Source organism: Dicentrarchus labrax, unplaced genomic scaffold, assembly GCF_905237075.1.
Source record: "Dicentrarchus labrax unplaced genomic scaffold, dlabrax2021, whole genome shotgun sequence".
In the NCBI taxonomy this organism is placed as follows: domain Eukaryota; kingdom Metazoa; phylum Chordata; class Actinopteri; family Moronidae; genus Dicentrarchus; species Dicentrarchus labrax.
The window spans coordinates 13797073-13815486 of NW_026136719.1; the positions used below are offsets into that span (position 1 = coordinate 13797073).

The window sequence follows — 18414 nt, forward strand, 5'->3', positions numbered from 1 at the left end:
GCCAAGGGTCAAATGTATTGCAATCTAATGACACAACATGAACCATTATCCTAGGAAAGTAGTTAGAAAATTAACCACTCTTAGACGTGGCTCTATCCCAAAACTTCGGGGCAAAGCTATAGGTCCTCTTTTCTGTTCGGGTAATTATATTGACAAAAGCCACCTTTGCTGAAGGCATCTCTGTGTCTTCCAAGATCTGACAGGGTTTAGTGTTGAGAGGCACTGGAGAAGTCAATTAGCAAGGCTCAGAAAATCAAAGTGATTTCCTCCCATGGATGATATTCACACCCGTTGAATAGGAAGGAGCAAATTGGCTGCACACACCATTACATTACTGTGACCCCGTGGATAAGCAGCTTTGTCTCAACCTGGTTGTTGGAGTGCCTCTCCCCATGAAAGCTTCCATGCAGAGCTTTGTCAGACTAATCCATCCTGCAGAGTGTTTCCTGCGCCTGAGTGAGGATACTGAGGTTCTCAGAAGAAAAAAAAAAACAGCCTGTATTGTTCATTTCTGTCCATGCTACTATGTCATTTCCAAATGAAGGTTAGCTTTTGTCGAGGAAAGAGCAGGACGGCAGCTACGGCAAAACACTGCAGAGTTGTGGTCACTAATTCACTCAAAGATGTTAGCTGGTCATTTGATTGATATGACTGACTGCGAATATTTCAAGGCGTTTTGGGAAAGTGTCTTTTGTGTTTTGGGTGTGGATTTTTCAGGGGGAGAGGAAACAGGCAAATAATACCAAGTTCACACATGGGATTCATGTTAAGATTATGTATTATGTTGCAGTGCTATATATCCATTTATCCAGAACCTGATTATTTGACTAAAAATGAATAGTATTTTTAATGGGACAATAAATGAATGAATGAGTACGATTATTTGATTGAAAAAATAATTTTGCTGCATTGAGCTGGAAAAGAGCCATGGGCTTAACATGCACACATGCTGCGGGCACAGACACATTTTGTGCTTGTCAACAATTACTGAAAATGACTGAACGCCCTGGGAAATTACTCAATTTCCTATTACTACATCAATTCCTCCCCTACAATATTTTTCACTACTATATGTGCCCCACAAATATGTAGGTTGTAACATTTCTGATAATGTCCACAATTGAACTGCAGATTGTTCACGTGTTAGACTGTATTCATTTGGGACATGCATGTGTTCCAAAACTTGGTGCACCAACACTGTCCAGTTCTGAATCTGTGAGGTCACACATACACTATTCCCCACAATACGGTCAAATCATATCTCTGTTTTTTCATAAAAATTCCAAAATGCTCTTATACACACTGTATATATAGAGGTTCTGCAACATATGTCATGATCTGTTTTTAAAATTCACATATTCCTCACAAATAAATGATAACTATAAACTAAACTAAAAATTATGCCAACCTCACGGTTACTACATTCATTCTATTTTAAATGAGGCATGGAAATCAAAAAGGAGACAGAACAGGGGGGATCTATGAGGGAGGTATATCACCCCCTTTGCAGGAGGAAGGAAAAATGTTTCATCTGTCTCAATAGATGGCATGATCCCAGCTGTAGCCTGAGCAAACTCAATATCCCGAGGACAGGATTTTTTGTAAGTGAGTTTTCACAGTGTATATGTTTCAATATCTGACACAAAGTTTAATTTAATAAATATATTGAAAAGAAGAATCACATTCTGCAGGCCTGTGGATTTCCTCCTCATTTTTGCCACAGTAGCCGCTGGAAAGGTATGCCTCTTATAGCCTCTCCTTGAAGCTCACCAGTGGGACAGAGTTAAGAGTGTCCAGGCCATACAGAGCCATCCATCCTGAAGTACAAAAGTGACACCGGGCTGCAGCCGGTGCCAGATGATGGAGGCTGCCACCAACTCTCCAGCTAAAGCACTGCCGGACAGACCCCATTCCCTTGGCCCACAGAGAATTACAGTCTTCCTGACATTCACTTAGGATAACACAGGGACATCAAAACAGAGGTTATTTATTTATGAACACTTCCAGGAACTGCGTGTCCACATGGTTTTAGATTTCATTAGAAATGGACATGCAACCGTCACGGAGGTTTCAGCTTTATCACTGGAGTGTAGGGGTTAAATCAATGCATGCCCTGTCCTCACTGGTGTCCTGCCTTGTGTGTAATTTAGTGTTGTCTCCTGTATAATGAGGGTCTTGTACCGTCAGATGGTTACCAAATCCTGTGGTGTCCTTTATGTCACATACATTTGTTTTGTGTAATGTATCCTGTATTAGGGAGGCATATGCTTCAGGGTGGTGTCACTGTCATGGTCTCTTCCATTATTCCCCATTAAAGAGCTTTTTGGGGGAGTTTCTCCTCATCCAAATCAAGGGTCTAAGGATAGTGAGTGTCGTTTTTTGTATATGTAATGCCACTTGATTAGTGATTTATAATATTGGGCTATATGAAGTAAAAAACAATTGACTTGACTTGTATCCCTTAAGCTCTTAAGCTTTTATTTTAGCTAGTTATTTACACAATTTACACAAAAGAAAACAAAACATGTTTGTACAATCTTTAAATTTTAGCCTCGGAGTAGCTTATCCTATATGTAATATTTGCAATCCGATGTGACCCAAAAATATTACCACTGGACAGTTTAAAAGGTAATGCAAAGTTTTTGACCTGCGCTTTGAAGCAGTTTTTCTATTTGTGTGTCCCCACTGGGTTTTCGTTTGTAATTTCTTTCCCACTCATGCAATTTGATGGTCTAAAGGATACAGCGCTTTTGCATGCTATACAGATCGTTAAGGCATTCGAGGCAAATTTGTGATTTTGGGCTATGTGAATAAAACTAATTTGACTTGACTAGAGATGTCACAAAGGAGGATTCCTCATTACTTTGACAATGCCACAACATCTAGGACCACCAGTCAGTGCGAAATGTGCACAATCTACACACAGAATATTCAAATATAATGGGCACCATGCCAGGACAGTTTCTGAGCACAATGCAAAATGTCCCATTTTGGACACTCCCATTAGCAGTCCCTCTTGAGTCACCCTTACACCAAGGTGTTTAAGGATATTTTTTTATGTAATAGGCAGACTGTCATGAAAGTGAAAAAATGTCCCCCAAGGGGATTTTTATTTTGCTTTCCTTTTATAGTGGAATCCTCACAACAAACTTTGTTTTTTCTTGCTTTGTTACTTTATTATTATTACGAGACGTGAATCACAAATATATCAACCACAATGAGTAGCAGCTTAATACTTTTAATCATGTTTATCTTATAAATTAATTTGAGGAGTATAATTGCATACCAAGATACTCTCCACATTGTTGGCTACTATGTGCCAGGTCCCCTTAGGACCAAATGAATTTAGCAAGTTTACCTCTGCCAAATTACTGTCCAGCTGGCCAAAGTCGCCAAACCTTCAACTTGAGTGTAAAGTCTAAATGGGGCCAAATCTCATCAGAATCTTGCACTGTGTATCAAGTGTAACCTCTTTATTCAATTTATTCATAGTGTAAATTAATAATGTTGGCTATTATATTATGCACAAAGGATAATGGGAATTACAAATCAGTCCACAAACTCAAGTACTCAGTCTGCAACAGTGCACAGTGTAATTAGAACGTGTTTAAGCTATCATTCAAGTTTGCAGAAGCAAAACAGACATATCTTGTTACACTGAGGGTATTAAGGATGATCTATCAAAATTTTTAGTGAACAAATCGTTTACTTTCTTAAAAGGGTTATAATGCTTGTTATGACAAAATGAATAATTATAATTCTAGTTCATAAATTCAGAGCTGAACTGGGACAAGTAAAGTTTAATGAGGGCCTTTGAGATTCTGTTTTGATGTAACCACTTGATGTCAGCTATGAATTGTGGGCATTTTCAAAATTTCACTTGGTAAGTACTTCAATGAATGTCAAACATGAATAATACATGTAAAAACTCTGAGTTTGTGATGTCTTGTGAAGTTAGTATATCACCAGAGGTTTTATATATGGTTAAGAACAGAACTGGCCTTGGATGCACTGACTTTTAATTCAATATTTCTGAAGTCAGAACATTTACTATGGTGTGTTTACTCACTGTCAACCAGATGAAACTATAGGCTTGAATTTAATGAACATCAAGAAGAAAAATTGTCTTGCTGTTAACATCCAGCATTAAATAAATGTAGATTCTCAAAGTCACATTCCTTAAACAAAAACCAACAGCACTGAGGCGACAAAACCGCAGTCTCTCTTTGAAACAGAAAGGGTTTCTTTAGGAGGGACACACAAAGAGATGCTATAAAGAAACAACAATCCATCAGTGTGTGGTGTGATTCAATCTAACTGAACCTCCACACATAGTGGTAAATAAGCAAAACACACTTATTTATTCAGAAGTTGCTTTTTATTAGGCTCATCTAAACAACATAATAGACTTGGGCATCTACTGCGCGGTTACATTTAGATCTAAAGCATTTTGAATATAATAGCTGTATTTTATGAATGGACTTGCAATTAAGTCTATTCATCTCTTACAGATGCCCAATTTAAGGTATTTCTAGATCTCATAATTGGAAGCATTGTTCCATTACTTGATTATATTGCATACCAATTTACATTTATTAGAAGATATTTGGTTAATTTTAAAGCTTCATTAGTCCTTATTTGAAGGGCTCTTGGCTTAAATTAAACATGGCAATATTTGCCTCGCTTAATGCACCAATCAGCAGTACTCACAGGGCTGAAAGTTGACAGGATTTAAAAAATAAAAAGCATTTGATGATATACCAACTACAAAGACAAAGGTAGGCTACAATTATTCTAGTTTTTGCCTTATGAGAAAATTATTTTAAATGGAAGGAAAACTATTGTGCATTTGTCGACATTATTGTGGAGATAATAACATGTTGTTCCACAGATCCTCATTCTTACCTATGCTGTATTTAATGGGGTCAGTTTTGAAGTGCACTGTTAAGTGTGATTCACCACTCTCTGATTACCCATCAAAGCTTTGTTTTTTCCTCTCCCTGTTTAAAAGAGACCACAGCCAATGTGATGACTATGACGAGTAACGCATTTTAGTGCTTGGTGCTTCTTAACTTCCATGCACTGAACAATTAATGTAAAAAACTATCAAGATATAATTTAATGAGCCCAGGAAGAGCTGTGTCAGTTGGTTGTCTCTATCTTACAGAGGGAAAAAAAATATTCTTTTATTCTCTTTTAAAACCTAATACGACAAAATTTACTATTTCTAAGGCTCTTCACCTTGAAATAAAATGTTATAGATAAAGAATGAATCTGTGAAATGCAATAACTGGAGTCCTGTTTTTACCCTGTGTGGTAGCTGGCTTACACAGTCCAGTAGGAGCTTGTGAATTTGTAGAGGGCACAGATTAGAGAGAATAGCGTGTTGTGTTCCAGTCAGTCTTGGTTTAAGTCGGGTGTGAATAAGGGATCGTTGAAGTGAATGAGGGGCACTGCAGCTCGCAACGTTGAGTAGAGAAGCTCTACTGGGGCAGGATCAAAGAACTCAGTCAACCAAGGCTGCTGCTCAACCCAGACTTCAGTCAACCAACCAAACACACTAATCTCTTGCCGAGGTTTCGACAGAAATGCATCAACCAAACTGAATATAATGAGCATCTACCATAACTCCTCTCAAATTCTGCCTATTAACCTATTAAACTCATACAGGACCTACTGGTAGTATTCAAAGACACTAAATACACTGCTGAGTTGCAAGGATGTATAAAATGCTGAACAAGACATTTCAATTGATGTAATGGTGCAGCCATAAAACAATGGCATATTTTATTTCACTCAATGTAAGTTGAACATAGTAGCTTCAAGCAAAGCATAGGTACTATAATACAGTGATAAATGATACAGTTATTATATTGTCACGAACTATACCTAAAAGCCATGTAAGGGAAAATTTAAAGTGAAACAGGTTAACTAAGTATTTCAGATCCATCATATCAATTGATTTGTAAAAGAAATTAAGTTGAAACTTCATTAATCTGATCTCTTCTGAAACAGGGACCTTATGTAATTAATTAATAATACGATCTGCACTAGAGGTCTCTTCTTATTGTCGCCATAGTGTATGTGTGTGTTTTTTTACATTCATTAGAGGGAGCTTGATTGTTCTAGGTAAAAAAAACTTGAAATTTGAGACAGAAATTCTTGCCCTTGACCAATATCAAACTGTCTTCACAGTGCCAGACATTTAAGGCAATGGGAGCTGGAGAGTGAAACACAGCTATCTAACATAGCTTTTTAGTCATGTTGCACCATCCACTCTTACCATACTGTACTGTTGCCAGAGTATAAACTGCTGCACAAAAGAGCAGTGAGTCAAAGTACAACAAAATACAAACACATCAGTTGAGTAAATTGTCCTAATTCTGTGTCCGGTTAGTGACTGACTTAGCAAGCCTGCTATCTTGGAGCGCACTTGTTCATTCATGTTCCATTAATGCATGTTACTAACTTCACTTCTTCCCCTGAGTTCTTGTGCTTTCTCGTCTCGCAGGTTCTTATCGATCCTGGTGGAGCCTCCTGCCATGGTCCTGCTAGATTGCCATTGCCAATACTGTTGTTGCTGTGCACCTGTCTGTCTGTCTGTCTGTCTGTCTGTCTGTCTGTCTCTCTCTCTCTCTTTCTGTCTCTCTCTCTCTCTGTCTCTGTCTCTCTCTCACCCCAACTGGTCGAGGCAGACGACCACCCACCTAAAGCCAAAGGACCTGCCCTAGGTTTCTTTAACAGGCAGTTTTTCCTTGCCCTTGTCGCCAAGTGCTTGCTCATGGTGGTACTGTTGGGTCTCTGTAAATAATGTTTTAAAGAGTTCGGTCTAGACCTGCTCTATTTGATTACTGTCCTGAGATAACTTCTGTTATGAATTGGCGCTATTCAAATAAAATTGAATTGAATTGAATTGAACTTGTGACTGACTATAGTAGGCATATTGTATCTTGTCTGGTGTGTTAGCTATTAGCTCACCAGCTACAGTGCCTGGTCTAGCACCAAATTTTACAAGCTTTGTTTTGCCACTTTCTAGTTTGAGAGGGTCTTTTGAATGACCACAGCAGACAATAAATACATGTGAAACCATTACAAACAGTTTTCTGACCACTTTGCATTTGTAATCAACATTTCCAGGCAAGTAAAGCTTTGGTTTAATGGGGGCAACAGATTCAGTGTCATACATACCAGTGTTAGAGATTTATATGACTGACTGATTCAATTTTCAGTAAATCATGTATAGACTGTAATTTTCACTAAAATAGTAACATTTCAAATGTACAAGACCAGAAATCAAAGAGGTGTAAAAAAAAAAAAACATGACAGCTCCAGTGGCCACAAACCACTCTGTACCGTGGTTTCAATCTCAAATCACTTGACTGAGCATGAGGCACCTTTTTTATCATGGTTCATCCACTGCAATTAATCTTTAACAGATGTGATGCAACTCTTTCCCTCTGCCTCTTTCACACATACGGTGTCATTCTTTCTTTATCTCCGTTTCCGTCTCTCCAGTTTTCTATCTCACATACATAAATATTGCAAATATTCATCTCATTTTGTGACCCTAATTCAAGTTACCTTAGGGCACCTACTGGGCCACAGCAGTGAACACTAATGCTTTCAGAGTCCAATAAAACAAACCTGTTGGGAGTGTAACTCCCGAGACAGTAGAAATGCAGAGTCTTAACACTGCAAAGTTGGTTGTTAGTTTCTTTCTCCATTCAGTGAATCAATTGGACTGGACTCCAATTCTCTCTGGGAGAATGTAAGGCATACTGAGAGATGGGGGGAAAAAAAGATTCCTCGGCCAGATGATTGGACATTCAGAATACCCAAACCTTAATTCTAGTGTGCAACAGTCATTTATGGCTTCAGGACTGCTCAATAATGCATCAAAACCCACAGGCCTCCAGGGGAAGCAGTCAGTAATCAAAAAGTAAGTTAAGGTTTTCATAATAGGGCCCTATAAATAACTGGGGACAGAAATGAGGGCATGTAAAATTGATGAGGGATGATTCAAACCCCACGAGGTGGAGGGAGCTTAACGCAAGGAGAAGGAATGTGATGTTGAGTGGCCTGGTGATATGGGCATATGTAGAGGATGGAACTGTATAAGTGATTTGTGTCACCACTGTTACTATCTAACTGTACAGATATATGGACATTGTTCTAGAGGCATCGTCTTTGAAACTGTGCTATTAATGTAGAAATACACTCCAGTCTTATTAAAGTATTTTACAGTACATTTTAAACAATCTCCCAATGCTTGCATAACCTATGGCTACCAATTAAAATTTTACAGAAGAAGAGCTGAACCTTTTTTATATTGTAATTATTGATTCATTTTACTCCCATGTATTACATCAGAAAAGCCTTAAAACTTGGTGTTAATTCTAGTTTCTTGTACTTCTGAGGGACATCGTTATTTTTTCATGGAATCTATACCAGGATGTAAAGTTCATAGATTACATTAATTTAAAAAAGTGCTCCACTATCTTCAAGCAAGGCTGTGAATAACCATTTTGATCAATACATGACTCTATTTCAATAGTTGTATTTTTGTTGCAACTGTAGGCATGTGTATGATAGTTTTTTCTATTTGTTTCAAGTGAGACAGAAAACATACATGACTTTAATAACTTGAAGTATATGGGTTGAAATGAGCACCCAAAACAAAACTCTCACACATTCAGAAATGGAAAAAAAAAAAAGATGATGTGCTTGAGCTTCTTTGCATTTTCTGAAGGATCCTGAGTTCTCCAGTGTACTTATCACTAACGACTCTACTGTGAAAAAGTATTTCAAAACCAGTGTTTGAAAACCAAGAGCGTAATGAGGCCTTGTAAAGCATAAGTAACTTATTTACTCAGTTCTAAATAGACTAAATCCAGGAATCTTCTACTGTGTGTTAAAATGAGGATTCTATTAAGGTTTTTAGGAAATCGACAGTGTCGTATTGTCATCATGTAATACTGGAAAACAGTAGTGAAAAGTAAACAAAATAGTTCACACAACAGCAAATAATTAGTCTTACTACGCATTTATTGCACTCTTGAGGGATGTCCTGATCAAGTTTTTTTGGCCCCGATTCCCAACCAGAGTCCTTTATTATTGAGTATCTGCTGATACCTAGTTTGATCAAGGACTTATATTTGACTCAAAGTTGGTTTAATATACACAGATCAGCCAAAACATTATGTTATGCATTCCCATACGCAACAAACTACGATGCACTGTGTGTTCTGACACCTTTCTATCAGAACCAGCATTAACTTTTTCAGCAGTTTGAGCTACAGTAGCTCATCTGTTGGATCGGACCACACAGGCCAGCCTTCACTCCCCACGTGCATCAGTGAGCCTTGGCCACCCATGACCCTGTCTCCGGTTCACCACTTTTCCTTCCTTGCACCACTTTTGATGGGTACAAACTGGGAACACCCCTCAAGAGAGAGGCTCTGACCCAGTCGTCGTCATCATTTAATGCTGTAAGGAGTTCGGTCTAGACCTGCTCTATTTGAAAAGTGTCCTGAGATAACTTCTGTTATGAATTGGCGCTGTACAAATAAAACTGAATTGAATTGAATTAAATGACAATTTAGCCCTTGTCAAAGTCGCTCAAATCCTCACGCTACCTATTTTTCCTGCTTCTAACACATCAACTTTGAGGACAAAATGTTCACTTGCTGCCTAATATATCCCACCCGCTGACAGGTGCCATGATAACCAGATAATCAGTATTATTCACTTTACCAGTCAGTGGTCATAATGTTATGGCTGATGGGTGTATATCTGACACACTGAAATAGCAGCTGCAGCCTAATCAATCTGACACACCTTATTTTTTATGAGCTGCTTGATGCAAATACTGAAGTACAATACTGAATATTAAATTTATAAGCTTAAATGAATGCTAATTAATTAATGATATTATATGGAGAATGTGACTCAAGATATTTAGCTCGTGATCAGCGAGAGAAAAGATGTTTTACTCTGCTGGAGTAGTGATGCATCTAGCTGTAGAGAACCTTTAACCAAACAACAGACAAGTTTAATTTTGGCCTGCCATCAAGTTACTCATGACGTGAGCTAAAAATGAGAAGCTGCTACCTGAATGTCTTTTACTCTTTGCTTTGCTAATGAGAAAGAGAGAGGAGAGATAACAAATTTGTTAGAGTCAGAGTTTCTATGTAGTGAAGTGTATCCATGTATTACGCCAACCTCAGTGTCTGAAGTCAAATAGCCAATTAAAAGCCAAATCATTTTTCACTCACACACTCTAATTTTCACTGGTGAAAAGCTCGTATGTAGGCTGTGGTAAAGGAGAGCAGCGCTGCAGGCTGATTTGGAAAAAACACAGTACAGTTCAGTGCAGAAAGGAAGGACATTTGATTGGCTTTATTTTAGCCGATACTGATCGTTTAAAACATTCCTAATCTTGCATCAGTAACAGTAAGACTAATGAAAGTTCATGCCTATCTACATATTTCTAATTTATGTCAGAGAGTAATAGAAAGTAAATGCTTCTGACATATATGGTTCACAGTTTTCTAAATTAATGAAATAATGTAAATAAGACTTCTGTTTGTGATTTAAAATGGTCATTTTCACAATCATGCAAATGCAGGTATTTGTACTGGGATAGGATATACTTTATTATTAGAAAAATATACTGGTAAACTAATCTTGCTAATTAAAAACAAGAACAATTGAATTCTTACTCTACTGTAGTTCCAGGGACATGAAGGTATTGTCCTCAGTTGACTGCCAACCTAACAGATGGCTATTTTAACACTCAACAGTAACACATTTGGGAAAACAAAAATGGCCAGGTGAACTAAAAGAGCAACTTATTCTGGCTATACTTTTTCTTGTGCAGATACACAGTTTTCAGTGTGTATCACAATTGATATCAAATTAAGAATGGAAGAGTTTAGATGTGGTTTTCCAAGGACCACAGAAAATGCCCTATTCAAAATACATTAGGATCTCTTTTCTATTAAAAGCCCTACATTCCCTCACCCACTTACACATGGATATTACTTTTGCAGAATCACAGACGTATGAGAAAAAAGGCTCATAGATTTTTCTGTTACATAGGGTCATGGCTGCAATTCACTAAATTCACTTTTTACAACATGTATGCCAAATCTGTTATTGACTGTCAAGGAAAATCTTTTGTTGATCAAAACCCGACAAATGATTTTCAGTGAAGTTGATGAACATGAGATGAACCTGACAGACTTTTGGTTTAAGTAAAAATTAGGTTTTTAATTTAGCAAACTGATTCATTATGAGGAGACTGACGGACATGAACAGTGGTATGAAGACACTGTAGCACCTTGATTTAACACTGTGCACCATGTTGGTTGTGGTGTCCTATAAGTGGTGCAGTACACTGATTTTGCACACAGTTTTGGATTCAAGCATACAGGATGCCAGAAACATTTTTCACCACAAAACCATGTTAGTGCCGTCTTGTTCTGTCAGAATAGAGTAAATTCACAGTGGCTCCTTTAGGACAAGAAGCACAAAACACTAACATTCTGAGCAATGCTCCATCAGTCAATCAGAAAAGCATATAATCTATGTTTCTGAGTGTGGAACAACAGAAATGACAGCTGGAGAGGTAGTTAGACTGACTTGTGACTAGGTCTCAGAGGTAGCTGGCATAAGCCAATTGAAAGAAAACTCTCCCAAAATGTAATGCACTCAAGAAAAGTGCCAGAATAACTATCACCTAAAAAACTATTTTGCGATACAGTACCTTTTTAATAACAGTCGTAGTAATAATTAATCGTGGCTTCAGTAGTCTGTGTTTACAAGTTTGATAGTGCTTGTACTGGAAGTGGAAGTGTCTGGGATACCAATTTATATGTCATTGTCTGCATGTCAAACAAATAAAAAAACAAATCCATCTAGCTTACCATCAAACTTTTTATGCCTCGAGACAAATGTCGTCCTCATATTGTGGCTGTTCTCCTCGACCAAGTTCTCGAACTCCAGTTTGCTCTGCTGGTTGAGTTTGTCCTCCATCTCGGATGTGCAGCAGGTGTATCCCTGAGGACAGACACGCAGGTGCTCACCTAAGGGAGACAGAGACATAGATGCCATTTTTTACACACATCACTGCCACAGGATTCAGTTTTTCAAAAGGCTGAGCTGTCTTTGATCAAAACTCTCCTGTGATTTTGGGACTCTCATCACTGAAGCTATCAAAGAGGGACAGACCGTAACAAATAGGGAAGGATAATATTTGTCGGTAACCTGCTATCTTGTGAAACAGACAGCAACTTTGATACAGCAGTGCATATACCTCCAGCAGGATTTTCTTTATATCACAGTCCAAAGCACTGCAATAACAGAAACCGAGCTATGTCAGTATTATGTACATAAAATTGATGGCAGTGCGTTCAGAAACTGTCTTTCAGTTTCTAGAAAGTCCTAAGACTATACCAAATAGTAGCAGCAGCAAACATTGTCATTAAACCAGCATGAACAGTTTTTTTTGTCACCTGGGGCCAGCACAACAAGCTGTAAACAAAACATTGATATATCATGACTGTATAAGAAAATGTGTTATTTACACAACCACCAGATACCAAGCAACATCAGCATCAATTTTGAGTTGTGATTCTAGCCACCCAAGTTTAATTTTCACTCTCCTTTTAGCTTTGTTTTGGTCTCCACCAACTCCTGAAGGAAATATCTGGCCCTTAATCACTAATCACTAACTGTGTCTGTCTGGTCTGCTCTTTAGTTCGTAACAGGTGGGTTTATAAGAGCTGTTTGTCAAAAACAACTAACTGCTGCAGCTGAAAACAATGCAGGTGAGAGTGGTCAGTAAAGCCACAAGCCAGAAAACCAAAAACAATAAGATGCTAAAATGCTACTCAGTAGCTGTCTGGTTCCAGCAAGCTCTTTCACATTACACACTCATTTGATACACTGGTAACTGATTATGTACTCCAGGGCACTGTTGCTTGTATAATAACAACAATCTTAGTTTTAAGACTTAAAGTTTAAAGAATTTAAGAAAATTCTGTTTTTCATTTTTTCTTAGAAATATCTGGCATTAAGTTTTAATTTTATTTGTTGAGGTTGTGAGATACACAACACTGAGACTTAAGCTGCCAGGCCACAATTAAACAAACTCAACATCAATTTTTTTTGTGTGGAAAAAATGTCCCAGTTACTTGGGATAATCCAGAGACCTCACCATGCCCATTTCAATAGAAAGATATTTCCCAGTGCCATTTGGAGCTCTGTAGATTATCTCCATTTACCAGGACATAGTTTCTGAAAAATGCAGCTGCTGATGATTTCTAAAATGTAATTTATTCTATGCTTTCCACACTGCAAACTAAAATTCCATTTATTATACTTGGTTAGCAGCAGAATGACTGGTGGCGGAGATTTTAAAACCTCACCATATAAAACCAATATTAACTGCATGACCAGGTACAACTAGGAGTGGGGAAGTAATCTCTATTCAGATACACAGTCCCTTTACAAAACACCATGTGTGTTATCTTGACAAAGTGATGTTTTGCAAAGCCTTTGACTCTTTGTACATGATGTAGTGTTGAAGCTTCTGATTAAAAAAAATATTGTGAAATTTCTAGTCTATAAATCTCATGTGTGTCCAGGGACAAGATTTATCAAGGTAAGGTAGGTGTTTCAAAATCCTTTTGAATGTCTTTGAGATGTCTCTACAAGTTGAGTGATTGCACTTTCCACTCAGCTGGACTTAAAATAAAGAGTTAGTCCTATAAGTCCACAACAAGGTGTGTATATCAGATTGTAAACTTCAGCAAATAACTGTCTGTATGATTCAGAAACAAAACTGCTGAATCTGGGGGAGAGTATTAAATAATCTGTCAAATTTTGAGAGTTCAGTAGACATTATTTAGAAGCTGAGAAAATATGGAAGTGTGTGAGTTCAATCAGACTATTTATGTTTGTCTTTCATTCATTCATTCATTCATTCATTCTCTGTTGCTCTCTCACGCCTTCTGCTTTCCCATATCAACTAATTAGAGGTGTTGCTTACCAACCAGATCTTGCCATGATTTCAGTCAATCATATATTTGCCACCAAACTTTAAATGGTCTCCTCTATATTGCTGTCGGATGTAATTTCAGTACACGACCCACCTCCACCCCATTCACCTCCAGTTTCAGCAGGTCTGAGCTCAGCAGATGCCTGCTTCTCTTTTCATCACCCAGATCTCAGCATCCTTTTCATTCAGTACAACACCAGTGTCTAGACTCCTTCGGGGGGTATGCTACTCCACTCGCAGCTTCCCTATCTCCTTAAAATATGATGACGTCAAAATAGGAAGACTTTCACTTTGCGTACATGTCAATAAATATAGTTGTTCACTCAAATGAAGCCTTGCCTGATTGAGCTATACTTCTTTGGCTACAACCTTACATTTGGAAAAACATCAATCAGTAAATGTCCTCACACTTCTGAAAACCCTTTCATTAAAAATGGAGGTTACTCTTACATCTGTGGATTATCCTCTGTGTGTAGAGTGTAAGTGTGTAAAAGGGGTATGAATTGCATTAAAGAGTGAGGAAAAAATATCCTGAAGTCGGATGAAATGAAAAATTCAGCTCTGCAAGCATAATGCGCAGCACTATCTGACAGAAAGTAGGCTTAACCCATCATGCATTTAACACAATCTCTATCTCAGAGCATGGTGATGGTAGCATCACCAGGCAGGTGTGATTTTTGGTATCAGGGACTGAAAGACATGTGAGATTAGAGGGAATGATGATCTGAGCAACATACAGACAGATTCCCGAAACAGATATAGTGAGAGAGCTGAGGACCTTTGTTTGACACAAAAACATCCAAACATCACAACGTTTTTAGGATGAGAGCGAAAAAGTTCATGAGTGACCAAACCTGTATAAAGACTTACATCAAACAGAGAATCTAATTTGTGCAGTGACTTGTGCTGAGCAACCTCACAGGGACAATATACCCTGAACTAATAGAAACTGGGTCCATTAATCCATAAAACATATAGATGGAGTGTCTGGAGTGTTTGAGTAGATAATGATGCCAAAAAATAACATTTATCATAAGAGAAAATGCAAGCTAAAATGCCAACTCTGCTTGACAGGGTGCTTTCAGAGGTTCTTTTCATCCCTCTCAGGTGTGAGAAAACAGAGACAAGTTCCTGTGATACAAGGGGCACTGACATGTATGAAAACTGTAATTTCTTGAGTTCCCTCTGCCCTTTGTGCCTAATGCCGAAAAGGCACTGTATTTCTAACAAAAGTTAGAAGAGTCAGAACGGTGACAAACTCTTCATCAGACCCAAGTGAGGATACTATCACCTACCCTGCCGCCTACTGAGAGAGAGAGTGGCCACGGGGGATGCTCGAGAGCTCCTGGGAGCTCCACATGAGAGAAACAGACATATCAGCTGATCAAGCTGCAACGTGGGACCCAGAATGCCCAAGAGCGTTCCACATGAGAAACGGCACTGCTTCTTCTCCCCCTTCCAGAGAAACTCCCCTGGCCATCTGAACCACAGGTGAAACTTTTCCTGTGATATCAGGGTTAATTATAGATTACTGAGAGTAATTATGAAGTCTTAGGCCATAAGTAGGATCTCCCAGTTAAATAGTAATGATATTGAATTACCTCAGGTATTTTCGCTGGTCCTTCCCAATCTTACATCTGCTGAAAGGTGCATTGAATCAATTTTACTGGTTAATGCTAAAGTTTTCATCCACTTAGTGGTCGCTTGTGTTTCCACAAATTAATACATTTTACCATTGTCTCAGGTTGCGCGCTCACTCTACCAGGTGAGCACCCTAGAAATAGAGTCAATTAATAAATTGGCTATTGTTTTCCCTTCTTTAAGGGTAGTGCCCAGGGGTGAATTTAATGCAAGTTCAATTATATTGTTTAAAGTAGATAAAATAGATAATTTCATTTCATTTCATTATTTCTTATAGCCCAAAGTTGAGTGCACTCTACTTACAGCTTTTGTACCGATTAATGTGTTAACACAATATAATTTGTGTGCCCTTTTGAGGCTTTAATTGTTGTTACATATTTTTAAAGTCCCTTTAAGGCACTGACTTCAATTCAGTGAGAAGATGAAATCTGTGAACAATAAACAACAAAGAAACAAACAAAAGATTGAGGTTGTGGTTGCTGTGTAAACATTAAAAGCACACTGGTCATAAGGTGTCCTTTCAAATGTTTGTCTTTCTGGGCAGCAAAATCTGTGGAACTGGCAAAGATTTTGCTCAAGAAGTCAGCAGCTGTGCAAATTCTTATACCACTCTTTGACTTGTTACTGATACGTACAAATATAGCAATTTCAGTAGTGCCACATTTTCTACATACTTGCTTTATTATCTCTCCTCTGCAGCTCTACGTCTGCATCAGACATCATTATCAGAGGTTCAGAAAAAAAAAAAGTCTGGCCAGCAGTCACATGAAAGATTTGAATTTTGAGGGTTTTTTCCAGTGTTACCTATTACCATTTGAGAAAGAGAAAGATGAAATGGCTGTCGCTGTACCAGTGGCAGATTGGTGCAGAATAGACTCAGATTGTGAGACTTTTTTGATGGATCCTACTATACAATAAAGGCACACTGGTGTTCTGCATGCATATACAGTAAGCTATAGATGGAGGAGCTGTGCATGGATAATGAAACAAGGAGGATGCAGTTTGTACGTGCTGGCACTCTCAAATGTGCTTAATCCTTAATCAGTCCTTAGAGAGGCACCAGGCTACAGTAATGAGGTGCACCATCAACAGTTCAACAGAAACCCATTGTCTCCAGAGTAATGCACAAGCCTCCTGGCCAGAGAGACCAAACTCTCTAAAACAACAAAATAAGCTGAAATGCAACAGTCGATTTCGATTTGTTGATTCTTTAAGGCTATTTTGTTTCACTACTGAACGACAAGGTTGTAATCTTTTAGCAGTGCAACGGTATTCCTCAACTGTCGTTTCCAACATAATTTCTACTATGTGGAGATGTATCATTGTGTGCTAATCTTTATTCCAAGCTGTGATCAATTTAACACATGCCTTTAGAGAAAACAATAATGTGCAGAGCTTGTGGTAATTTTATTTCATGTTTTCTTTACATAAATATCTGTTGTTTATCTATTCAATGTTCATCTCATGGTTTGTGTTTTATCAGTTTCGCTTACATATAAACTCTTATTCACTGAAACACAGTATCATTAAAGTATAAGTGTAGTGCAACATAGGCAATCACCTTTTGTTTTTTCGGTTAGATATTTACATTGAGGAGTGGAGGATTTATTAAGGCAGAATTGGGGTCAGTTTGAACTGGCATGTATCAGCTGGTTGGCAAATGTCAAAGAACAACTCATTTCAGCATTGGGGACCATGTTTCCCAGGATCTAAAATTGCAGTGTTTGAAACAAAGTCCAAGTAAAAGTCTGGCACAGCAGTATATGAATTATTGTCATAATGATGGATAACGTAAGAAAAATGACATTTCCCCGCTGCATTAGGACGCCCTGCATCTCTGAAGTAAGTCCATTTCAGTTTGAAGTTTCCATTGATGCAATAAATTGACTTGGTTTGTCAAAGTAGGTGGAATACCACTGTTGGCCACCAAAGGTTGGCAAAAAAAAAAAATCAATACAAGGCAGAACTGTCCTTAAGTGCAAATGACAACTGAAAGGAAATCCTGGTGCTTTTAGCTTTCATAGTTTGTGCACCACTCTTTTCATCGTTCACTCTTGTTTTTGTATAAAGACATAATTTGACATATCCAGCTACTTTCACCACTTTGAAAATGGTGATGCTGCTGTTACCTAAACCAGCATAAAATAAGACTTTGTAAGCAGCAGTGTGAGCTGCATGCTTATGATGTTGTGTCTATTCTAAGTTTGTCACATCTTATTCCTTCTCTCCTTTTCTCACTTGTCTTTTTTCTGGCCACTTTCCATAAAATAAATACCAAGGTGATTCCAAAACAATACAAAACTATCAAAAAATGTTTCTCATTTTACTTTCCTGCACATTTTCCCACTGTGTTTAGACATTGTAAGTTATGTTTCTAAAGAACAAAACAAACACAAATGCCTACTTTAGTGAACTTAGGGAATAATCGTCCCCAAATCTAGATGGGATTCTGGCTCACTAGACCATATCTGTCCTGTTCTAGTTGGTTGCTTTGCACCCAAGATGGAATTTGAAACCAAGCTGTCAATACACTACACGCTTGCGAGATCACAGTTGTGCTCAGACTCTGTCAGGCCGAGTTAAATTTGTAAGACTCAATACCAACACTGCCAACAAAAATGGAGACATAGGGGTGGACACAATAGAAAGCCAGGTATTCCTGTTTGGATAGAAGTGGTGTTGCTGTAAAAATAAATTCCAAAAATACAAAG

General features: G+C 38.1%; 1 protein-coding gene across 2 annotated transcripts in view; it reads right to left on the reverse strand.

Annotated features, from left to right (window-relative positions):
• The window catches only part of gpc6a (glypican 6a), a 130223-nt gene that overhangs the window by 89166 nt on the left and 22643 nt on the right, over nt 1–18414 (reverse strand). For both annotated transcript variants that reach the window (XM_051379036.1, XM_051379035.1), the window contains exon 2: nt 11928–12086. In XM_051379036.1, the coding sequence (XP_051234996.1) occupies nt 11928–12086 (159 nt within the window). The remainder of the gene's footprint in view (nt 1–11927; nt 12087–18414) is intronic.